This window comes from Zalophus californianus, chromosome 10, assembly GCF_009762305.2.
Source record: "Zalophus californianus isolate mZalCal1 chromosome 10, mZalCal1.pri.v2, whole genome shotgun sequence".
In the NCBI taxonomy this organism is placed as follows: Eukaryota; Metazoa; Chordata; class Mammalia; order Carnivora; family Otariidae; genus Zalophus; species Zalophus californianus.
In genome coordinates, this window is record NC_045604.1 from 55,462,495 (window position 1) to 55,487,582 (window position 25,088).

At 41.4% G+C, this 25,088-nt stretch overlaps 1 protein-coding gene across 4 annotated transcripts; it reads right to left on the reverse strand.

The window, feature by feature from the left end:
* Positions 1-276: 276 nt before the first annotated feature.
* On the reverse strand, positions 277-25,088 carry FMO4 (flavin containing dimethylaniline monoxygenase 4). 4 transcript variants are annotated; one of them, XM_027612271.1, is made up of 10 exons: positions 24,808-25,088; positions 22,645-22,779; positions 21,311-21,448; positions 19,128-19,316; positions 18,326-18,488; positions 10,074-10,216; positions 8,681-8,880; positions 7,042-7,394; positions 5,056-5,125; positions 277-2,660 (listed from the first exon to the last, which is right to left on the reverse strand). In XM_027612271.1, exons 3-10 carry the CDS (start codon positions 21,440-21,442, stop codon positions 2,237-2,239), a joined length of 1,674 nt encoding a protein of 557 aa, XP_027468072.1. In that variant the 5' UTR covers positions 21,443-21,448; positions 22,645-22,779; positions 24,808-25,088; the 3' UTR covers positions 277-2,236. The 4 variants fall into 4 exon arrangements, with proteins under 4 accessions (XP_027468072.1, XP_027468074.1, XP_027468071.1 ...); XM_027612273.1 differs by having other exon boundaries at positions 277-1,825; positions 22,645-22,783; XM_027612270.1 differs by having other exon boundaries at positions 22,645-22,783.

Below are 25,088 nucleotides of genomic sequence, written 5' to 3' on the forward strand. Positions count from 1 at the left end.
TCAGAGAATCACTTGGCCAAGCCCTCACAGCTAGTGCAGAACTGGGATTATAATCCAGGTCAAATTCTAGAGTTAGTGTTTTCAACCAGTACACATGGCTCCTGGTTACTCTGTAGTTATATTTACTCCAATTGCCATATGGATTTCTTGCTGTTGGTGGACTATCCTTGCTCATTTGCATGGCTGAGGTAATCTGAGGAAATTTATCATGTTGGCAGGAGAAAGAATGTGGGTAGAAGAGCACAGACAAGAAATGTCAGCTGGCAAGGCCACTGTTAAATCAGCAATCATTTATTTAGCAGTACTTTGCATCAGGCAGTTTTAGCTGAACAAGATACAGTTCCTCTCGGTAACTCACCATTTGTTAGGAGACGGATTCAAAAAGAATATTCCAGTTGATCCTTAAACAATGCACCCCTGCACAGCCAAAAATCTGAATAACTTCTGACTTCCCCCAAACTCAACAGTACAGTTATATAATAACCTACTGCTCACTGGAAGCCTTACTGATAAACATAGCCAATTAACACATATTTTGTGTGTTATTTGCACGATAGACTGTATTCTTATAATCAAGTCAGCTAGAGAAAAGAAAATGTTATTATGGAAATCATAAGGAAGAGAAAATACATTTACGGGACTCTACTGTAATCATTGAGAGAAATATCCACGCATAAGTAGACCCATTCCATTCAAACCCGTGATGTTGGAGGATCAACTATACGCTACAGTGAGAAAGGGCAATGACAAAGCAGTGCATGAGGTGCAGTCATTACAAAGTGGGGCTTTGAGGATTCAGGGAAGGCTTCACAGAGGGAGATGCTTGAGTGTCTCTCGAAAGCAGTTGGAGTTGGAGCTCCCAGTGGAGGCAAGAGCTTGAGCCAAAGTGAGGAGGTATGGCACAGTTCAGAGGTTGGTAGTATTGGCTGGGAGGTTTGAAGTGGGGCTGGGAGATTCTGGAGATCGGGCAAATGGGCTCAGATCACAAAGGGTTTCCTTTGCCAGGCTAGGGAATTTGGCCCATTATCTCTGATCAAAGAGACATTTTCAGGGATTTTAAACTGGAAAGCAACATGTCTGCACTGGATCCTTTTCATATGCTCTCCATTGTCTGCTCAGTCTGTACTTTCGAAGGCTGACCTCCATGGATGACATCAGTCCATGTGTTAGTTTCCTAGGATTGCCATAACGAAGTGTCCCAAGTGGGTTATTCGTTCACAGTTTTGGAGGTTAAAAGTCTGGAATCCAGGTGTCAGCAGGGTTGCTTTCCTCTGGAGTTTCTGAGGGAGAATCTGTTCATGCCTCTTCCCTGGCTGCCAGTGTTTGCTTGCTGGGTGATTCTTGTAGGTCCATCACTCTAACCTCTGCCTGTCTTCACATGGCATTTTCTACCACGTCTCTGTCTTCTCCTCCTTTTATAAGGACACCTGTCATATGGGATCTAGCTTACCCTGCTCCAGCATGAGCTCATCTTAAATTGATTACATTTGCAAAGATCTTTCCAAATAAGGTACAGGTACCAGGGGTTAGAACTTGAATATATCTTTTTGAAGGGACATGATTCAATCTACAATAGTCGGCAACCTTGCCCTTTGAGTTTTGGTTGGGTTAGGCCATTGGGGAGCATGGGCAGGGGATGAGAGGGAGGGAAGAAAATAAAGTTAGAGAATTTATTCCCAAGCTCTGTACTTTTGGGGTTACCACAGACCCACAGACTGCCTTCCTCTGTCATCTGAAGGTCATAACTCTTGAGAGGTGGCCCTCTTCACAAAGAAGTCTCTCTCTCTCTCATTCGTAATTGTTTTCTCTTCTTGCCTCACTAGGCCTAGGAATGGTAAAAATACCTCATTGTTACCAGTCTGGGAGTATTTTATTATCCCTATGATTTCCCTACACTCTGCCCAAACCTGTTGTAATCACCTCCATATTAAAATGTCCACAAATTACCTAATTTGAGTGTCATTTTATTCCTATCAAGATCTTGATGGAAACAGTGACAATATTTTTATTTTAGAACAGTTGCTTAGGTAGCAGAGTAGAATATGGATTGGAAAGGAGGCAAGAAAGGAGGCACTGGGACCAGAGGGAAGACAGTATAATAATTCAGATAAGAGATGACTGGACCTGAACTTGGATGATAGCAGTTAAGACGGGAAGGAGAGGAGGAATGCACAAAATATTTGGAGTTAGAATTAACGTGGCCAGGGACAGCTTTTATAATGAATCAGATTCATCCTCACCAAATACTTATTAGATAAGGGGAAATTCTATCCTGTAGATTATCTTGCACCGATTTAAAAAAAAACCCCAAAGATTTACAGATCAGTAGAAGAGAGGCAAGGACGATAGGTGCCCCCCAAACTTTTAAATAACGTGACATGGAGGTAGGCTTGGTGGAATTGGGAACGATTCGAGTTTTTAAGGGTTTCAGTGTCCTGTCCCACTGGGTCAGGATGGCATTTCTGGCTCCATCCCATTTTCCAGGGCCCACGAGGCGGTACTGGTAAGGAGTACAGGGTCCAAAGAAAACTTCCCATGCTAGCCTGGGATCCTTGAGGAACAGAAGAGGGATACTGGGCTTTGCGCCTATGCATGCAGCAAGGTCATCTAGGTACAGAATGAACTCAAGTTTGTCTTCACTGGTGTCTTTCATCACACCCCTGAGAGGAAAAAAGATGGATCATTTTTCATTTTCAAGTTATAAGTCATCCCTTCTCCCAGCATTTTGTTTCTTTTTATTGGAGTCAAACCACGTTTGGGGATGTCTTTCTATGTTGCAAAGAAAAAAAATGAGAGGAGTTTATCTACAAAGGGTATTTGTGAGGGTAATTAATTTGGTTAAAGGGAATGGTAAAAGGAGGCAATTGGAAGAGGAGCTCTAGATAATGGTTTAAGTTCTTGAATTTGATATGAGGGTAAAAATCTGGTCAGTCCAAATACAACAGTTGAATGAATGAACATGATCAGAAAGCATCACATATATGGCCACCTAAATTATTTTTTTATTTTTATTTTTTAAAGATTTTATTTATTTATTTGACAGAGAGAGACACAGCGAGAGAGGGAACACGAGCAGGGGGAGCAGGAGAGGGAGAAGCAGGCCTCCCGTGGAGCAGGGAGCCTGATGCGGGGCTCGATCCCAGGACCCTGAGATCACGACCTGAGCCGAAGGCAGACGCTTAATGACTGAGCCACCCAGGCGCCCCGCCACCTAAATTATTTTTATTGATGTTAATTGTGAGCCATCTGTGGTGTACCAGCTTTGAACATGACACAGATATGAGTGTAATGTATATGAAAGCTTTATTCCTACCTATTTCTGCTGTTAGTAAACTTTCGTAATGTCCCAATGTCATTCATTCACTCATTCATTCATTTATTCTTTCAATAAATAAATATTAAGTGTCCATCACGTGACAGGCATCATCCTAGGTGCTAGGGGTCCCTCAGTGAATAAAACAAAGGCCTTGTCATCAAAGCACTTACATTCTAGTGAGGAAATTAATAGGCTATAGAAACCCCCAGACAGGGCACCTGGGTGACTCAGTCTGTTAAACGTTTGCCTTTGGCTCAGGTCATTGATCTCAGGGTCTTGGGACTGAGCTCTGAGTCAGCCTCCCTGCTCAGCGGGGAGTCTGCTTGTCCCTCTCCCTCTGCTTCTCCCCCTGCTCGTGCTCTCTCTCTCTCTCACTCACTCTCTCTTTAATAAATAAATAAAATCTTAAAAAAATATTGCCCCCCACCCCCAGCCAAATGGATACGTAATGAATCAGGTGGTAATAGGTATTATTAAGAAATATAAAAGCAGGTAGGGGGAAGATGCAATGAAGGGACTGGCTGGGCTGCCATATTTATACAGTGTTGTGAGAGACGTCTTCTCAGTTATGACGTGATATTTGACAGAGTGAGCCTGTAGCTATCTGGTGGGGAGAACATTCCAGGCAGAGGGAATATAAGTGCAAAGGGCTCTCCTTGACATGTCTGCGGACCAGGGAGGAGGCTGGAGTGACTGGAGCAGTATGGCGAGGTGGGAGGACAGGGAGCAGTGAGGGTGCAAAGCTAGCTGTTTGCTCCGGAGGGCTGCAGAGTTGCAGGGAAGTTTCTGGGAGTGAAATGGGGAGCAATCAGAGGGTTTTGAATAGAAGAACAGTGTGGTGTTGCTCACTCCTGCTGTGGTGTCAAGATCTGACTGTAGAACGGAGTGGAAGCAGGGAGACCAGAGCAGGGGTGACAGCAAATGTCCTGGTGAGAGACGACAGTGACCTGGTCGGGGGTGGCTGTGGGGGTAGCTGGAAGGGTCTGGATTCTGGATTTGTTCGAAGGTAGGTGCTGACAGTATTTGCTAACACAGGATCTGAGAGAAAAAGAGGAGGAAAGGATCACTCTAGGGTTTTAGACGGACCAATTGGAATGAGTAGCGAGTGACGAAGAAGGGGAGAGAAGTCTCAGAGCAGCCCATGGGCAAGATGGGTGGGGCGGTGATGGGGGTCGAGAGTTCGTGTTTAGACATATTCAAATTGAGATACCCAAGTGGTATGGGAGCCATGACTATATGATGGCATTTAAAGCCCCAGGCCTGGAAGAGGCCTCTTAAGAGTGAGTGTTAATGGAAGTGAGAAGAGGTCTGAGGGTTAAGGTCCAGGTTCACCAGTCTTTAGGCATGAGGAGGAGGAGGAGGTACCAGTAAATGCAGGGAAAGAGCATCCTGAGAGGCAGGAGGACAAAGACACAGTGGAGTTCTGGGGGTCAAGGGAACCCACGATTGCCATCTGCTGGGGGCTAGGCTCTCTGTTCTGCTGAGGTGATGTGGTTGGTGCCTCCACTGACACATCTAAGGCCACAAATCCAGTTGGTGGAAGAGTTAAGATTAAAAACATATTCTTCTGACTCTAGTGCAGTGATATCCAACCTGCTGTAGTGCTTCTCTAGGAATGGCTCTTATATTGAGGATGCGTGTGTGTGTGTGTGTGTGTGTGTGTGTGTGTGTGTGTGTGTGTGTGAGGTAATATATGGGTAGGTTTTGCTGGAACAAGCTGCATGTCATGCATGTCATACCTTTCTATGAGTTGTTCCTTTTTAGTAGCCTCAGCCATCAGTTTTTGGGATGGAGGTATCTTACAGAGTCCTGTGAGAAAAATTGGAAACACATTAACATCACACGTATTTTCCTTTGAGTTCTCCTCCTCCTCCTCATTTCGGGCCGCCCACTGCTCTATCCTTAGGACATGTAACAGTCAAAGTTTAGTCTGGAATTAGAGGTAATCTCCAGAGGCAAAGTCCTCCTTCAAACCCACTTACCTAGAGTCCTCTACTGCCAGAATCATGAGGACGGACACCCACGGCCCAGCCCTCAGCCTGCATGGGCCCACTGGTCATCAGCACCTGCTCCAGCTCATTTATCTGCTCACACATCACATATAGTCATATATAATATTATTTGTATTATATGGTTTGTATATATATGCCTGTTTGTATTTATGTGTGTGTGTGTGTGAAAGCCATTCATTGGTTAAATGGAAATACTAACATTGACCTCATTTTTATAACCCTGCTTTGACATGTCTTCACTTTCGTCATACCAGGACCCTCAAGCGTGGAAGCGCCTGATGGTCTCTCGGCCTCACAGAGCTCTGACTGCTTGAGTGGTGGTGAGGATGTGCTCAGTTTCAGCCTCTCACCTGCACAGTCTCAGGGTGTGGGCTCTGCTCTTCTGGCTAGGAGCCAAGTGCTGACTCCAGAGGGTGGGGTTACTGTGTACTTGAGCTAGGTCTGACTTCACTCTGTAGTGTACTTGTCACCACCATCACTTTACCCTGTAAAAAGTGGGCAAGGCTTTACTTGGTGTTTCCCAGATCGTCCCCGGAGGCTCTCTGGAGAAGCATGTAATTACTCCTGGGGTGTGATCTAACCGAGTTTCATTTTGTCAGCTCTATCATTCTGATAGGCATTTTTGAGCTCATTGTAAAACACTTAAAAAAACCCCACCAGGTACTTAAGAATCTTTTGTGGTTTTAATATAATCAGATAATGCTGTGAAAGCACTTTAATTGGCCTTAAAGAAATAAAAATTTGTGATCGCTTAATGGAAATGTGTGGAATTTGATGTCTATTACATTTGAACAGTGTGATGGAAGTCGACACTCCTTAGTACTGCATTATATCCTATTTATAAATTATTGGTGATTGTTTTTATTCACTAAGGACACACATCTGCTAAAGGATGGCTGGTTGGCGAAATTGTGATTGCTGTTTATATTTAAAAAGTCATACAAGTGCAATTGTTTAAAATGCTCACTAATCTAAAACTTGCCCTGCTTTAACGAGGTATGATAATAACAGCTGTCAATTTATAGCCTTCACTGTGTGCCAAGAAGGGTGGTAAGTGCTTGGCGGATGTCCATCCTACAAAATCCTTGTGAAAGAGGTTTCATTATCCCCACTGTAGAGATGAAATGGCTGAGATTCAGAGAGGTCCTCACAAAGATAATGAGTTTTAGAGTTAGGATCGGACCCCGGTAGCCCTGACCCCATCATTTGTGCTCTTACAGTGAAAACGGACAATTTGGTGTCCAGTGTCTAAAAAATTTTTTACAGGCATTTCTCAAAGGTTACCATCTCCCCAGAACTCAACTTTATCACACAGTGTGCATTATTCCAATAACTTTCTTTGGAAGCGGCACAAAATTCTACTTCTAGAAATAAATGATAAGATTTAGAAGCAAATAAACTAGACTAGACTTAGAGTAGAACAGAATAGAGGATCCTGAAGTTTCAATAATTTCAGTTAATCTGAGAAATGTGATTATATCTTGTTGTCCAATTCTCATCCACAGAATCAAAACCTTTTTCCCACTCTTTTATCACGTTAGCGATATAAGCACACCCATGATAATATTACCCATATATGAAGTTAAGTATCCATTAAACTCTTTTGATATTTTGTGTTACTTTAGCTCATATCTGTTCCATTTGGGCTAAATTGCAAAGCACTAATTCGAAGACTCAGTTGATCACATAGGGCTTTAAAAGAAAGTCAAGTACCTTTGAATACTCTTGTGGCCCAGCGTGCTTGGAGCTCTGTGCCCGCTAAGATGGATCCTTTAAGGCTGATGAGGCCAATGATAGCTAGTGTTGTTCTCTCTAGGTTTGAAGGAAAAACCTGCTTGTACAGGAATATCTTCTTTGTACAAAGGCTTTTAAGAGGTTCTTCGAGAAAGGGAAAAGAAAATGTGTATCCTGTAGCGAAGATCACAATATCGATGTTTTCTTCCACTGTTCCATCTTCAAAGAGAGCAGAGGTTTCTGTAAATTCCTTCAAGCTGGTTTTCATGGTGACTGTCCCACAAAGGATACAGGTTGGCAGTTCATCATTCACAATGAATTTTGATTTTTTCCTTTGACACAGAAGAGAAAATTATTCATTGTAGTTATATCTGTGAGATAGTTGAGCAAATCATTTATTTGGTCAATTCAAGGACACTATCTGCCAAGCCAAGGGAGTGAATTGACCAATGTCTAGTTTAAAGTTTCCTATCCAACTTACTGTTGCAATAACACGTTTTGTGTTCCTACTTCCAGTAGAAGGCATGTGGACAATGTTTAAACCTATTCTTTCCTGCTTGGGGTTTAAAATTCTCTTGAAATTCATTTCTGGAGCAATGCTTTTCTTGAAGCATCAGGATCAAGTATACAACAAACAATTTAATAATCAGTTTTGGGTCTCACCTCACCCAGGCCTCAAAGGATTGACATTAGGCAAAGAGGAAGTTACCAAGAAACTTTTGAATAAAAATAAAAATCTGAATCGATTTATGCTGATAAATATTTTCATTATGAACATCATTCTATCTAATCACAACAGACATAATGTCTTTGTAAAATTGACATATCTGGGTACCCGGGTGGCTCAGTTGGTTAAGCGACCGACTCTTGATTTTGGTTCAGGTCATGATTCCCGGGTCATACGGTCAACCCCACATGGGGCTCTGTGCTGGGTGTCGAGGCTACTGGGAATTCTCTCCCTTGGTCCCTTTCTCCCTCCCCCGCTCACACATGTGCACACAGTCTCTCTTTCTCACTCTCGCTAAAAAAAAAAAAAAAAAGACAAATTATCCATTGCCATTAATTTTCTTTATAAGTTGAGAGCTGTCTTACCAAAGAAAAATATTTGGGTCAAGCATAAAATAAAAGTCACATTTAATGACCTTATATTCATTTCAAAGGTTTTCTTTCTCTTGCCATGTGCAACTTTATACAGATATATATTAAAATATGTAATTCTAGGAATTCCTGTTGGAAATGCATCATCTAATCATTCAGCCAGAGAAGACATTTATTAAAAGTTAGCTGGCCATCTGTACTTATGATGCTGCAAATATTCCATTTGTAGATGGCAGCCGTTCCAAGATTCCTCAAAGCCAATTTTAATTTCCTGATTTTCAAGCTCGAAATGTAAAGTTTTTATCCTTCGTTTTCTTCTAGCTTAATGAATTACTTACTACTTTTGTTACCAGAGAATATTCCCATTTCAAGGACTGCTGTGGTACCTGATGGACATTTAATTAAGGAGCTAAACTCAGAACAGAATAAACAAAGCAGCATAATAATTATTGAAGATTTTGAGTTCTGAATAAAGCAGAATGAAAAATAATTTTCCCATTAAATAAAAAAATTTAAGTACCCCTTTGTAATACTTAATCCATAATTCTCATGGTTAAGTCTTTTATTCAATTGCCTCTCTTGAATCCAGTTTAGTACACACGAGGGCAGAACTTGTGCAGTAAAATTAAGCCATCTTCTTGTAATCACCATAGTAAGTGGGTAGCCCCCAGCTGAAGAGCGTTGGAGAACCCAGGCACCAGTTCTGGTACTGAGAAGTACCTAAAAAGGAAGGAAGGATAAATATATGTACATCAGTTTGTAGTATTTTTCCTTGGTGTGTTTCAAATGTTGTTATAACATCTGTCCTTTCTTAAAAAGTTTTTTAAATTTTAATTCCAGTTAGTTAACATACAGTGTTATAGTAGTTTCAGGTGTACAATATAGTGATTCAACAATTCCATACATCACCCGGTGCTCATCACCACAGGTGCGCTCCTTCATCCCCATCAGCTATTTCATCCATCCCCCCACCTCCCCTCTGGAAACCATCAGTTTCTTCTTCATAGTTAAGAGTCTGTTTCTTGATTTGTCTCTCTTTCTCTCTCTTATTTTTTCCCCTTTGCTTGTTTGTTTTGTTTCTTAAATTCTACATATGAGTGAAATCATTTAGTATTTGTCTTTTCCTGACTGACTCATTTTGCTTATCAGCATAATACTCTCTTAGCTCCATCTATGTTGTTGTGAATGGCAAGATTTCATTCACAACATCTGTTCTTAACTGGTAAATTTGTACATAGATCTATAAATGACTGTCTCTATTGTTGCCATTGTTTTTGTAAATCACTTTGATCTGATCTATATATCTGTTAAGTATTTTTATCATATTCACTATGAAAAATTATAGGACTAGTAGCTATGCACTATTCATCAGGCAGGTTTTTTTTTTAACATCTAAGTAATATAGAATTTAAAGCGATGTTTTGAGAAAGCTATTTTAACTGAGTTAAATAAAAATCTATTCTTTCCAGATCGAATCATTGTCCTATAATTTATGTTAAAGTGGAACAGATTTCTAATTTGTGAATCTATGCTTGGACACTCTAAAATCATTACAGACACTTCGTGGGCAGAGTAAAGGTTGCTTTTATTTTAAAAACAAGCATGGTCAGAAAACAACTTCCCTTTTCTATGTTTCTATGGGGGTTTCGCCAGAATTGCAAAGGGAGAGCGTGAAAGAAAGATAATTGGTCTGGGTGGAATCATTTGTCCATTTGGTCTTCTTTCTGACACAGTGTCTCTGAAGGATGCCTAGTGGTCTGACATCCATACAATTTCCTAGACCCCTCTTGGAGATGGTTCAATCCCGTCACTTGTGGATTTGTCGCACTCTTGCTGCGTCCACATGATTTAGCCGTTGGCCACTGTGTTTTATAACGATGGTGGGGTGAGGGTATGGATTCCCGCAGGTGTACCTGAGCTGCCGTTCGACTCAGTTCCACTGCCACGTCCCCTGCAGTGTTCCCAAGACCGATCACTAACACGCGCTTGCCTTGAAAGCCTTCTGGGCTCTTGTACTCCTGACTGTGCAGGATCTGGCCTTTAAATTTATGAATACCTGAGGGGAAGGAGGGATCAGAAAATCAGAAGTATCTAAAGCTGTAATTCCCTAGGAGGCAGGCATGGGGTCTGTAGGAAGAGGGAAGTTCCAGACATATGTCAGCCTTTTGCTCCTGCTGCTAATTGCAGGAAGTAGAAGCAGCACACCATTTCCCTCTCCACCGGATTCTGTGAGCCCAGATATAGATTTAGTACAACCTGCAGGAGATTGACAAGTACAGGAGAATTTGTATTCCACATGAGTGCTCCCTTTGAAAGCAAATACTTGGGGAAATCAAGCTCACTGCAGACAATAACAAACCTCTCATGCATGACCCTGAACATCATAAGCAAGAAATAGACTGCATTTTACCCAACAGATATAGTCTATGAGAATATGGTTTGTGTACATAACACATTTACAGATTGAATTTTAGTTCAATTATAATTTTCCACAAAATAAATTTTGTGGCAAGTTCTCTTGTACATAAAGTAATAATTTTTGTGGTTTAGGCTTGCTACTTATTCTTAATGTAATTTTACTTTATTCTTTATTATATGCTTAATGCTTTATTATACCGTGCGCTTATTTATACTGTTTTCTTACATTATCTATATTTGTGTTACTGACCACCTTTCAAGTTCTTAACACTCTGTTAATAGAAGTATCACTATTATGGTATTTATGTATATGAGAAGGTTCTCAAATATTTCTTCTCTTGATTTATTTTTGGTAACTATCTCCTTGGCATCTATAAAGGACATAAACCATGGATTCATATAAATGAAGACTGGTAGTAACAGAAGAAGTAGAGGTGTTTCCAGTGGCAGCTGCAGCCACGGGGAATTATGAGGTGGCAGAAGGAACAAGAGCGATGGGGGCAGTGACTGTCAGACCCACAGATGGGTGAGACGAAGTTCTGACAATGAATCTGAAAGGGAAGCTCTGCAGTTCAGAGGGTTTGACAGCCTTTCACCCCAATACTTCAAGCATTTCTGAAATTTTAAAATAAAAAGAAGGGGTGCCTGGTTGGTGCAGTTGGTTAAGCGCCCAACTCTTGGTTTCAGCACAGGTGGTGGTCTCAGGGTTGTGATCTCAGGTTCATGAGATCAAGCCCGCAGCAGGTTCCGCACTCGGCGGGGAGTCTAAGACTCTCTCTCCCTGTCCCTCTGTCCCTTCCCCCAAATAGACATGGGGGGCGCCTGGGTGGCTCAGTCAGTTAAGCGTCTGCCTTCAGCTCAGGTCATGATCCCAGGGTCCTGGGATCGAGTCCCGCATTGGGCTCCCTGCTCGGCAGGGAGCCCACATCTCCCTTTGCCTGCAGCTCCCCCTGCTTGTGCTCGTGCTCTCTCTCTGACAAATAAATAAATAAATAAATAAAATCTTAAAAAAATAAAATAAATAGAAATAAATCTAAAAAATAAAAAGATGAAACTGTCTCCCAGAATATATCATTCTCCTATCATACAGTGATTGATTGATTTACCTAATAACATTTGTTGCATAAGTAATATGTGTAACACAATATTTTAATTGGATTCTTTGCCTCCTAAGGCCCCCCAAGCTGGAAACTGAATACAATGCTGGCCGTATTCCAAGGGATGTATTAAATCCACTGTGCAGAATTTGCAAAGAATGTGTCTGCAGACCTGTTTTGGGGATCCCTAGCCCCTCACTCACTTTTGGGGATTGGAGTTGAAGTGGCCAGGAGCTGGAAATTGGAGAATTTCAGGAAAGAACTTAAAGTGCTGTGACATTTTCTGTCCCCTGGACATGGGGGCGGGTTTGAGGGGCTGCAAGGAGACCGCTGTGAGACCTTGACCCTTGGAGTCTCTGAAGCCTGGGGCCTGGTGTTTGACCCAAGCTTGACAGGCTGTGGCTACAGCTGCTTGCAAGGGGAGCTGGCTACCCTGGTAGCAAGTTTTTCCTCCTCCAGCTCAACATCAGTCTTACAACTACTTGTGAAAGATCCATGGTGATTAGTGAAAAGCAGCAAAGGCATCTTTGTTTTTTTTTTTTTGAGAATCTTTTGAAGATTTTATTTTTTTAAATTTTTATTTATTTGTCAGAGAGAGAGCACAAACCGGGGGCGGGGAGAGGCAGAGGGAGAAGTAGGCTCCCCGCTGAGCAGGACTCAATCCCAGGACCTCAAGATCATGACCTGAGTTGAAGGCAGATGCTTAACCGACTGAGTCACCCAGGTGCCCCAGCAAAAAAGGCATCTTAAAAAGAGTAAACCTTGGCCAGATGTCAGAGGGGTTTTGACAGCATTTGAAATCATTACCCAAACAGTTGTAGCTCTCTTGCCTTCTGGTCTAAGTAAAGATTGACAGAAATTCTGGTATTTATTCCCAAACTGTTCAGATTTTGGCCAGGGCTTTGTCTTCCAATGCCTTGTCATTTCCTTGAGGAAATTGTATGACGACTTGATGTTATTTTTTTTGGATTGCTGTCATGTTTGAAATATTTACTTTACCACTGAAGGAGTATAGGACATGCTACCCAAAATGTGCCGCTTTGATATACTGATTATTTCAAGTGAAGGATCTTGAAAAACAGCAAAGGCAGGGAGAGGCTTTCTCTGAACCCCCCTCATCTGCCTAAAGGCAGATCCTTGGAAAGGACTCCTATGGTCATAAATCTCTTTCCTGGCAGTTTCACCAACCAGGGAAGATCGGTTCTTATATCACAGAAGAGGACCGTAGAAGTCTATACCCAGACAAACGTTGTCACAAACAATCGTATCTCCCATCCATTCTTCTAAGAGCCTATTCATCTTTCTAGAAACATTTGCTCTCCCCTGGATGGCCTACACCCCATCCCCTTTCTCTCTATGAAGATGGTATATAAACACTCAAATCTCACAGCTTTTTTTTGGTATTCATTATTTTCTTATGGTGCCCCCACATTAGTATTAAAAATTAATAAATCTGTATACCTTTCTCCCTTCTAATCTGCCTATCAAACTGAGGAGGGTAGAGGGAAAGTCTTTTCTCCCATACAAAACAGAGCTGTGCATTTCAGCATACATATATGCAGAGTGGGGGTCTTTTTTTTTTTTTTGACAATTCACCTGTAGTTTTTTTTTTTTTAAGATTTTATTTATTTATTTGACAGAGAGATAGCGAGAGCAGGAACACAAGCAGGGGGAGTGGGAGAGGGAGAAGCAGTATTCCCGTGGAGCGGGGAGCCCGATGCGGGGCTCCATCCCAGGACCCTGGGATCACGACCTGAGCCGAAGGCAGAAGCTTAACCGACTGAGTCACCCAGGCGTCCCATCCATATATTTTTTTTTTAACAGAAAAAAGGCAACGTCAGCTAGGACACATGTATGTACATCCTCCTTTTTCTAAACCAGAGCAGTAAGAAACTTTAACATTGTTAATAACTTCTAAACTCAGGCAGATGGAACTTCAATTTAATGCTTCATCTGAATGGAGTTGGGGTTGTTTTAGAAAGAAAGAGATTATAATCTTTTCCCTCAGAATAAATCGAGGGCAGGGAATCCTTAATTGATCCAAAGGACATTTTGTATTGCAGTTCTAATAACATTTATAGAGTGATTGCATGGATTTTTCTCACAATAACCCTTTGAAGTCTATACTATTTTTACTCATCTTACATATGTGGAAACAGATTTGTAGGGATTATGTGATTTTTGTGACATCGCACTTGCCAATGAATAGAGAGCTGGGAACTTACTTTATTTAATTAATTAATTAATTTATAAGTAGGTTCCACATGCAACGTGGGGTTTGAACTTGTGACCCTGAGATCAAGAGTTGCACACTCCACTGACTGAGCCAGCCAGGTGCCCTGAGAGCTGCGAATTTATCTATCATCTATCTATCTATCTATCTATCTATCTATCTATCTATCTATCTATCATCTATCTATCATCTATCTATCTAAGATTTTATTTATTTATTGGACAGAGAGAGAGACAGCAAGAGGGGGAACACAAGCAGGGGGAGTGGGGCAGGCTTCCCGCTGAGCAGGGAGCCCGACGCGGGGCTCCATCCCAGAACCCTGGGATCATGACCTGAGCCAAAGGCAGATGCTTAATGACTGAACCACCCAGGAGCCCTGAGCTGGGAATTTAAATGCAAGTACTCTGATGCAAGATCCTGGACTTTTAACATCCGTGTTATGCTCCAGTACCCTCCCCTGTCTCTTCCAGTATCATTCTGTCATGGCTTTGTGCACGGTAAATTGCATTGTTGTTACTCAAAGAATGAATCCACGTTACAGTTTAGCAGGAAGTTACCTTTTACCAAAAAATCTTAATGAATTCTGCTCAGCCAGGTGCTTCCATAGTTATTCTCTCAAGTCAGATTTGCAGTAATCCTCCTGGAGGGGTAGTTATTCATCCCTGTCTTACAGGTAAATCCATTAGTGCTTAGAAAGGTTAAGTGATTGGCTTAAGGCCGTATAATTAATAAGTACCAGAGACAGGATTTAAATTCCAGTTTTATGACTCCAATTTGTGTTACCTTTCAAGCTATTTTTTTCCCTCAAATGACTTAAGTGATTGAGTTTGCCCTGGAAATAGAAAATAATTATATTTAATTTGGCACCAGTAATTTTTTTCCATTTCTTTTTCTGCAAAAGAGTGGGCAGAATTCTTTCATACCAACACCCAGAAGTTCCACTGAGCTGTTCTAGGTCCTGTTCTAGGTCCTGTGCTAGGCACTCCATGGCTAGCAGCTGATTTCATCCTCAAGCAACCCTAGGAAGAAGGTGCTGTGAGTACTTCATTTTACAGGTGGAGAAATAGGGACTTAGGACACAGGATTTGCCCAGGTGCCAATAAACGTCAGAGGCACAACTTGAACTTAACCCCATGGTAACCACAGGGCGAGGCTGCCTCTACTCGGACTATGGAAATGATTCTTAAACCTTTAGTTTCCATGAGAATCACATTGCTGGGGAAACATTAGGATTCCAGGGTCCCACTTTTGGAGGTTCTTATTCTGCAAACAACACATTAACTTGCTTTTAAAATAAGCACCTCAGGTCTTGGCAGTTGTTGCGAAACACTGTGCTGAGATCAAAGCCTACATCTATCATTACACTAGTTCTTTTCTTTCAGGCTGTTTTCATAAAAGACTGTTAGGTAACTGACTTCATTCAATAAGCACGTATTAAACATACTATTGTCACGGAAAATTACTTCAAGTTTCAGCTTTCATTTTTACCATATTTTCCTTTTTCTATCTCACATCCGTGTATGGGGATGGGGACAGGGAGAGAACTGGGGACTACTGAGCACTTCTGGAGTGCCATCCCCTCACTTTGGGGAAGTCTAATGCAATATAATAAATGCATCATTTGATGCCAAGGAAATGCAACATTCAGGGGAGAGAAATTTTCAGACAACTGGGCAATTTAACACAGAAACATCAAGATCTTAATTTTTTTTTTACAGAAATCTTTCTGAAGGATATTATATATTTTATGTCCTAAAACTAGAACATACTGATAATTCAAGGTCATCCTTATAACCTTCAATTATTACATTGTCCTCTTATACAGTGACACCCTCAGGGTCTGCTGAGGGGCATGGGACTTAGTTTGCCTTGTCACTAATTATCTCTGGAACGCTTTGCTGCTGTGGTTTGTTCATCTTATACTTATCGCCCTAATGTTATGTGTTAGGAAATGCACTTGAATTCCATTTACCATGCTCACAAAGTTTCAAGAGATTTATTAATAATTGATCAAACATAATTAGGCATTCACATCACTCATCTATAACTAACGATCACAACTGATATATGGTTGGAGAGTCACTCTTACACAGCTTCTGTGTGTGGGAGAGGGATGCGGAACTGATGTCTGCATTACCCGCCCAGGGGTTCCCACCTGGGATAGAGGAGGAGCGCGCACTCGGGTGGGATGGCTGCCGAGGCAGGAGTTATAACAGAGGGATGGATAGTTCTTAGTCTGGGGGAATCACATGGCTCTTAGGAAGCAGCTTCTTCTGAACAGTTCTCAAAATGTTCATACTAGTTCCCAGTAGGTCATGAGTCACAGTGCTAGTAGCTAGTGTTGATGGAGTGCTCCTATGTGCTCTGTCCTCTGCTGAGTATTTTACATGGATAATCTCATTGAATTCTCATGACCGCTCTATGAAATGAAGTCATTGGGTGAAGTTTACCCAAGATTCTGCAATTAGAACCGGGATGTGGTCCAGGCTGCTGACTTAAGGATTTTGTTCATAACTAGTATGCTAAAGGTCACTTATCATCAAGGGTCATTGCCCTGCAGCAGATCGGAACTCCTTAGAAACCTTCCACTGAGTCCACTCACCAAGATTCCTCATTCTGGGAACACAGAGGAAACTGGGGTATCTGTCCTGGTGTCCTGCTGTCCTGCTGTCACAAATCCTTCTAGAGTCTGGTCATAAACTTAGACCTCCTGAGGAGGATCACTGAAATCTGCATGTGTGGGTTTCTTCCTTTTCCATAATCTGGGCTTTGGGGCAAAAGAGAAGGGCACACCAATACTTCTAATGCAATCATTTATTCCCCAGAGGTCATTGGCATAGAGAAACATTTGCTCTCAAAATGATCCCAAACTACCTTGCAATTCTATTTTATGTTTGCCCAGTCTCTTTCCTTGGAACTAACTCTTTCAGATTATACACTTTTAAACTGCCACAAGGATCCTCACCTCTCAGTACTTGGTTGATCTTTTGCAATAGCATCTTTTGGTCAGAGTCTAAGTGAACTGAGGGTAAGCTAACCCAAACCTGACAAGACACTACCTTCCAAAAACATCAATTATTTGACACTTGTAACACATTTCCCCATAGAAATTTCTTTATAAGAGGTGCTTCTATATCTCTTTAGTCCAGTGCCATTGTGTATTTAGCCCACAGGCTTGCTGCAAGTCTGAAGCCCAATCACCATTTATACAATTGCTTCTTCGCAAAATTATGCACTGAAGTCTCACTTGATCCCTAAAACATTTGTTTAAAGTGGGATATTTTGTTAATTTGAGATTACATTTATAAGATTTACAAACATTTTGTTTTTTTTAATTGGCCCAGGTTTGCAAGCTTTATTCTTCACACTCTTCCTTAAACGTTCTTTCAATTCTTTAATGAAGTTTCAAAACTTCTCTTACTCAATTGCCTTTAAAGCCACTTATAAGTGACAGAAGAGTAGCTGTAGTACATTTTAATAATCCTCATTTGATCTCAAAAGATGGAGATCTGCCAATCATGAGTATAGCTGCCTCTTGAACAACAATGGGTTTGAACTATGTGGGGCCTCTTCTACATGGATTTTTCTCAATAAATACCATACAGTACTATAAACGGTATTTTCTCTTCCTTAGGGTCTTAGTAATGCTTTCTTTTCTATCGCTTACTTTGTTGTAAGAATATGGTATATAATATATAATATACAAAATATATGTTAATCGACTGTTTATATTATTAATAAGGCTTCCAGTCAACTGTAGGCCATTAGTAGTTAAGTTTTTTGGGGAGAGTCAAAAGTTATACGGGGATTTTTGACTATGCAGGGGGTCAGCGTCCCTAACCCCTGGGATGTTCAAAGGCCAACTGTAGATTTCAAAAAATGTGCTCTTGGAGTCAAAAGCATTTCCAAAAGGAATTTCTAAAACTCCTTTGTGGTGATAGCCTTGGTATAAGAGATGTATGGATTATTATTGTGGTGACTGTTTTGAAGGATGAAAATATTTCTTTGGATGTATAATTGCTGCTCAGTTTCTTAAAAACAAATCTGTCAAGTTTCTTTATACTCTCACGTCCTTTAAGTTATTGAATTACAGATCACTCCTGATTCAAATGACCTGAAATTCAATGACAAAATTTAAAAGCTTGCATTTTTTTTATGACACAAAAGCCTTATGTGATCATTGAACTTGAATCAGACAGGCATGATAAACTTCAGTAATGGCAGCATTTATATTAATAAGTAAATAAGAAGACACCTACATAGTGCTTTATACCTCTCAAAGATCTGTACATATTATTTCTTAGGGTGAACACAGAGTTGTCTCTAATCATTAGGAATTATTTCCAATTACAGATAAATGACTTTCTTCGAGGAGAACCCAGAGGAGTAGATATGGTTTCAGGTAGAAATGACTCACCAGGAAAGGACTCCAATGGTAAACAGGGATTCAGGTAATGTCCGGTGCAAACCATGACAGCATCAAAGACAGCTCGTTCCTGCTTCCCCTCCGTCTCTGTGACAACATCCCATTGACCGGTTTCAGAGAAGTCCGGATGCTTCGTTATACTGCACACCGTGGTCTGAAAGTGGCAGACAAACACTCACTTTCTGTCAATCACCTTGGGACCTCATGAAATGGCTGGTATGGTAACCATGTTTGTTATTTCACGTGGGCCAAGCCTATCTCAGGGTAAGAGGTCTGTCAATATTGGTTTATCTTCCCGATAAAGAAATTAAGTAACCTGTACAAAGTCTCAAAATCTGTCCTATAGTGTAGGACCCAAAACATCTGCATGCCTTCACTGGAAGGAAGAAACACTTAGTTCTTATACCCAGTGAGGGGATGAGTTACAATACTGAATGCATTGGGAAAATGTAGGAAGAGTTTTGGCTCATTGTAATTTCTGTGGTTCAGATTCCTAGTCATTTCTTCCCGGCAGGTTTCATGAACAAAATTCATTTTTCCTTTCGTCTCAAAAAAAATTTCTAAATTGCATCCCGAATAAGAATTTGGATTCAGCAGAGGAATCAGGAAAGTCAGTATCTTAATGATTTATTTGAGTAAAACATGAGAAATGGGAGAAGTGAGGAGTCTTTATTATTTACCTTATTCAGATAGAGATAAAATCAGGAATAAATTTACTTAGGATCCCTTTTCCATTAGATTGCTGAATGGGCAGCCCCCATTCATTAACCTTCCATAACCCAAGTTGTCTTACCCTAAACCGAATGTATTTCAGAAGGTCAAAGTGCTCAGCAAATTCTTTGAGATAATCCCAAAATTTTCCTTGGTGCATGAAATTGGGATAATCTTCTTGGAAGGGGAAGTCGCTATAACATGACATTTCTTTGCAGACATTTGTCACTAATGATCTGTAGACCCTGGTCATCCCATCTTTAGAAGTTTCCTGTGGTGAAACATAGTTAGCTTGATGGGGTGGGGGAGGCAGGAAGAAAAGAGATTCCATTTGTAATTCCAAAGAGTTCCAGGAAAACAGCATTGGATCTCCATGCTATAGTTGTCAGAAATCACTGGTGGGACTGGAATTATTAAACACAATATCTTTCTCAAACTACAAAGAAATTAACAAAATTTAGCAGCCCTCTCCAAGACCAACATTGCCATTCAGTGATTCCATGAACATGAGGCCTACGGTCTGACTTGTTTATTTTTTTCTTTTTTTTTGCCATCCTCAATCCCTCCACTCATGAGGACTTCTTCCTCTTGCCTTTGCTCACAGAACTCCTCACTGATTTTTGTATTTATTGTCTAGGTATATTTTCTTTTTCTTGTTTTTAGATTTATTTATTTATTTCAGAGAGAGAGAGCAAATGTGAAAGTGGGGGGGAGGAGCAGAGGGAGAGAGAGAGAATCTCAAGCAGACTCTGCACTGAGTGTGGAACCCAGTATGGGGCCTGATCCCATGACCCTAAGACCATGACCTGAGCCAAAACGAAGAGTTGGATGCTTAACTGACTGAGCCACCCAGGTCCCCCACCATGTATATTTTCAGTCACTTTCTCTTTATTGGCTCCTTCCCATCAGCACTTATACTGAAGACTTTAATTTAATTTAATTTTATTTTTTTAAGATTTTATTTATTTGACACAGAGAGAGAGAGAGAGAGCACAAGCAGAGGGAGTGGCAGAGGGAGAGGGAGAAGCAGGCTCCCTGAGGAGCAGGGAGCCCGATGAGGGGCTCGATCCCCGGACCCTGGGATCATGAGCTGAGCCAAAATCGAGAGTCAAACGCTTAACTAAGCCCACCCAGACACTCTTATTTTCTTTTTCTTTTTTTTAACTCAAAATTATTTTCTAAAATTTATCTCTATTACTTTAGAGTGGGGGAAGAAAACCAAACCAACCGTGGGGTCCAATAGCAGAAGGTACACAAACCAGACCTAGTGTTTTCTTTCCACATTGACATTTGGTGGCTCAATCAGGGTCACAGTACACCAGAAGAAGCTTTTCCCCCTAGCACACTATAATCCTAGGGTTGTGACCATACCTGCTTACATACATTTGCTATTTTTGTTTTCTTTGCTGTGTATCAAAGACTGGCCCATGCCACTTTCTCCATGAAGGCTTCCCTCATACCAGTTTGAAGTACCCTCCTCCACCATGAGCTCCCACTGAACGTTGCTTTTCAATTACTCCCGAAGCATCCAGTACTTAGACCGCCTATCTTCTGACACTTTATACTCCACCAATGGGACGGATCCCTAGGTCCCTGCTGAAGATCCTGCTACTCCTAGTTACCAGGACCAATCCTGGCCCGAGGCAGGTGGTATTTGGCCACTTCCAGCCCCTACTTTTGTTGCTCAAGTCACCTAACAGCTGGCCTAGCCCTAGGTATAACCCCCCCCAGGATGCACATTCCACTCCTTAGAAGGATTGATCAGTGCCTTGGCTCTTTTTATTGTGATAATGTGAAAGCTACTCAACCACCTACCCCAACCTTTCAGGGTCTGGATTCTTGCTTCACTTCTGCCAATTCTCTTCCCAAAGACCTGAATAATCCTGTGGGCTGGAGCTCTGCTCCCTGATGCCAACTTCCATCCTTCCAAACGCGTCATCTGCTCCATATTCACCAATGCCATTCAGCCTAACCTAGGCGACACTGTTACTTTGTCTCAGAATGTCCATGGTCTAGAAATCACTGTAACTTCCAATACTATGCTTGTGTTATCAGACTTAACTCTTCCTTCCTCCCTCTTCCAACTGCCCCTGCTCTGCCAAATCTCCAGGTTCATCACTATGCTGCACACACAAGCCTGTGGTGTTGCGGTGAGCTGCTTTTTTATGTGATCATCAAGGTAGGCTGAAGCCACCATGCATGAGCAGGGACAAAGCAGACCGCCAGATTATGACTGATGGAGGTGGGAGGGTACAAACTACGCACCGTAAACTTCCATAGTCCCCCGATGTCGTTACTTCTCTCAAAGCAGGTGGGCTCCAGGTCCTCATCCAAGCAGCACTTGATGGAGGACAGGCCACTCACACCAGCTCCAATCACTGCAACTCGCCTGGCCATGGTACTCTGTTGGGGGAAGGCTGGGCTGAGCTTCTTTATATGACAAGACTGGAAGGAACCTCCTGTCATAGAACTCAACTCTTCTAGTGGTATACACATCCTCTTTGAGCTGAGGCAGATTCACATTTTGGTTAAAAATGAAATCAGACTCTGGAAATCAGACTGTTTGGCTTAAATCTTAGTGTCACTTACTAATAGTATGACCTCGGACTAGCTGTTTATCTTCTCTGGGCCTCAGTTTTCTATTGAGTACAATGGGAATGGAAATAATAATAGTAATAATATCTTAAATATTTGTTATGAAATGAAATGATTGATATGTTGGAAGGATTGTAGAAGTGTGTCTCCTACATAGTAAGTGCTCATTTAAATTTAGTTCTTATTATTAATTAGTATAGTCAGGACCTTGATCCCCTTGAGACTTATTTATTTATTTATTTATGTTTAATTTTTAAACATGTCTTATTTTATTATTATTATTATTATTTAAGTAGGCTCCATGCCCAATGTGGGGCTGGAACTCATGACCCTAAGATTAAGAATCACATGTTCTACTGACTGAGCCAGCCAGGTGCCCCTTGGGACTTTAGATCCTCTCAGTATTAAAAGAGCCCTTTGCTACCACCTAGTCCCTCTGGACCCTAGGAACTGCAGCTAGCAAAAATGTTAGTTTTATTCAAAGCATCTAGAGTCCTGAAGAATAGCTGGCCATGGGTCATCTCCTGCCATACAACAAAGATATTCCATGAATTAAGGGCGGGCCTTAATCTTGCACAGAGGCAAGACAGACTGACCATAATTTAGAAGAAAGTCCCCAAGGAAAGTTATATGGGACATTCTAGATGAGGTCTTATGGAAATGCAGATGCCCATGTTTGTCAGTAGAGAATGGAGGAAGTACATGTCCCAGGGATTTATAACCAGTTTTTCTTGGTATTATAATTTGCAAACATCGATACAGCTTTTGTATTGACAGATGGGCTCACCACTCAGTTAATCCCAGCAAATTGGCTATGTTGAAGAATTGTCTGAGTTTTAAATGAAGTGATATTACTTATACAAAAGTGCCTACCACTAAATATTTATCAGTGTTCATTCCCTAGCTCCCTAATTGTCTCCCTCTTTCCCTCTCTTTCTCCTAGAAAAGACAGCTCACAAAGACAAAATTAATCAGCAAGTTTGGAAATAAGTATGCATACATACCTGTGGTTTCCTTTAGGTTGAGGAGTAGGATTTCTAGACAGCTTTTAATCAGAAATGAATGGCCTCCGCCAACAAGAACACTGGAATTTCCAGGCCACTAAGTAGAAGCCTGAAGTTGGTAGATCTCAGCTGGCTCTGTCTTTGCAATAATAACACAAAAGAAGTCGTCGCTTAATTGAACTGGTAAAGTGCAAAATGGGCTACAGTGAATAGACTGGTAGCAAATTGATTCATTCAACAATGCACCCTGGGTATCTCTAAGTGCAGTTACTGAGTCAAGTGTGAGGGACCCAAAGATGAAGACCTGATGACTAAATAATAGTACTAAATAGACCCAGTGACTGTCCACAAGGAGATGCTACCATATGGAGAGATGTGGACACACATGATGTCACATGGTATGTTTCTGTAATAGCAGCGTGCTCTGGGTACACATGTTTGCAGCACTGTTGGGCTGTTTAACTCTGCCTGGAGGCCTAGTTAGAGACGCTGAGTGGGCTGTGGTTTTCTGGGGTGAAAACACCTTGTCCTTTACAGACCAACTTAAGAGACTGTACAGGCCACAATAACAAACTGGGAATTTATGTCTCTTAAAATTACACAACACTTGCAGATTAAAAATCTCCAAGTGAGGGCAGTGATTTAAAAAACAGGCTTTGAAAATAAGTCAATCAGAGAAAGACATGTATCATATGACCTCACTGATAGGAGCAATTCTTAATCTCAGGAAACAAACTGAAGGTTGCTGGAGTGGGGGTGGGGTGGGAGGGATGGGGTGGCTGGGTGACAGACATTGGGGAGGGTATGTGCTACGGTGAGTGCTGCGAACTGTGTAAGACTGTTGAATCACAGATCTGTACCTCTGAAACAAATAGTACATTATATGTTAAAAAAAAAGATAGTAAGAAGGGAAGAATGAAGGGGGGGAATCGGAGGGGGAGACGAAGCATGAGAAACTATGGACTCTGAGAAACAAACTGAGGGTTCTAGAGGGGAGGGGGGTGGGGGGATGGGTTAGCCTGGTGATAGGTATTAAAGAGGGCACGTTCTGCATGGAGCACTGGGTGTTATACGCAAACAGTGAATCATGGAACACTACGTCATAAACGGATGATGTAATGTATGGTGATTAACATAACATAATAATAAAAAAAAAGAAAAAAAACAGGCTTTGAATCACTGAGGGAAGTTGGTGAGTGAATTAGAAATGGCAGATGTGGGTTCTAGTTCTCCCTCTGCCTCTAACCAGCTGTATACATTTAAACAATATCTTTATTTCCCTGTGAGATTGTTCCCACATTTGTAAAACAGAGGTTTCTAGTAATTTTCCTGTTTTCCCTTCCAGCCCAAGAGAATTGTTTTTATGTCTGAATGACAAGTATTTGGTACCAAAATAGGTGTGAATTGAAAGGTAGGAGAGATACTGCAGGCTCGAAGGGTGGGGGGGGGAGGGTGGGGGCTGAGGGCTGGGTGGGGTGAGGACATAAGGTGTGTGTAAGCTCTTTGTAAACTAGAAAGGGTGCTATGAATGGAAGGTCCTCTGTAGCTCAAAGGTTGCTTATAATGAGTTCCTTGGTAGAGATGAGCCCTAAACTATTGAGCTGGACTTTTGAATGACATGAAAACCCCATCCCAAACCTGCCAGACCAGAAAATGTAGGAATCATTTTTGAGACATGGAGAGGTTTGGGTGATTTGCAAATCATGTGGTGGATTATGGATTATGATTTATTTGAATCTCATCTGTTTATATTTCTTATCATCACCCACCAATGCCCTTACATTGTTATAGAATTTCCTTTTACAAAACTGTGATTTTATGTTTCCCAATGCCTGGCACTACCAGCTCATCCATCAGATGAAATCAGAGGTGAGAAGAGAATTATAGAAAGTCCCATGATTCTATGATTCCAACCAACACCTTTCTTTCAGATGGTTTCTCCCTACAACCTAACTTTGTTTCCTTACAATGCTCCTTTGCTTTCTGACTTTCTCCTTAATTTAACCCTAATCAAGAGGCTACTGAAGAAGAGAATCACACACATTTTTAGGGAATGCACTTACCAAGAAGAATATTCATCCTCTGCAAAAGCAGTTTCTGGAAACATCTCCCCATTAAAAAAAAAAAAGACAACAGCAAAGAAGAATAATCCAGGACACTTACCTTGTTGGCACAGAGCAGATACTCTCTGTGTATTATTTCTCAAAGCAAATAGACAAAGACAGTGTTTGCCTTAAATTATTTTTTTCAAAACTCAAAGTCTTTGTTCTAAAAGGAAAACAAAGGAAAGCTGACTTTGATCAAGTGGTCTCAGAGTGAAACAAAACCATTTGCCTTCCCAGTCATCCTGGTGACAGCAGAAAGCGTCCCACTCACTGAGGATAAAAAGTTGTGTAGGACAAGAGCTGGATACTTCGTGATCTCAGGGGAGGGCTAAACGACGA

What these genes read in the sequence shown, in the direction of transcription:
- FMO4 (XM_027612271.1), bottom strand. Translation starts at nt 21,442, where the DNA reads ATGGCCAGGCGAGTTGCAGTGATTGGAGCTGGTGTGAGTGGCCTGTCC. An exon ending in ACCATTGGAGTCCTTTCCTG is followed by an intron (nt 10,217 to 18,325) that starts GTGAGTCATTTC and finishes CCTTCCCCTCAG; the next exon opens with GTATTCATAAATTTAAAGGC. An exon ending in AAGGAACAACTCATAGAAAG is followed by an intron (nt 2,661 to 5,055) that starts GTATGACATGCA and finishes TTTTCCTCTCAG; the next exon opens with GGGTGTGATGAAAGACACCA.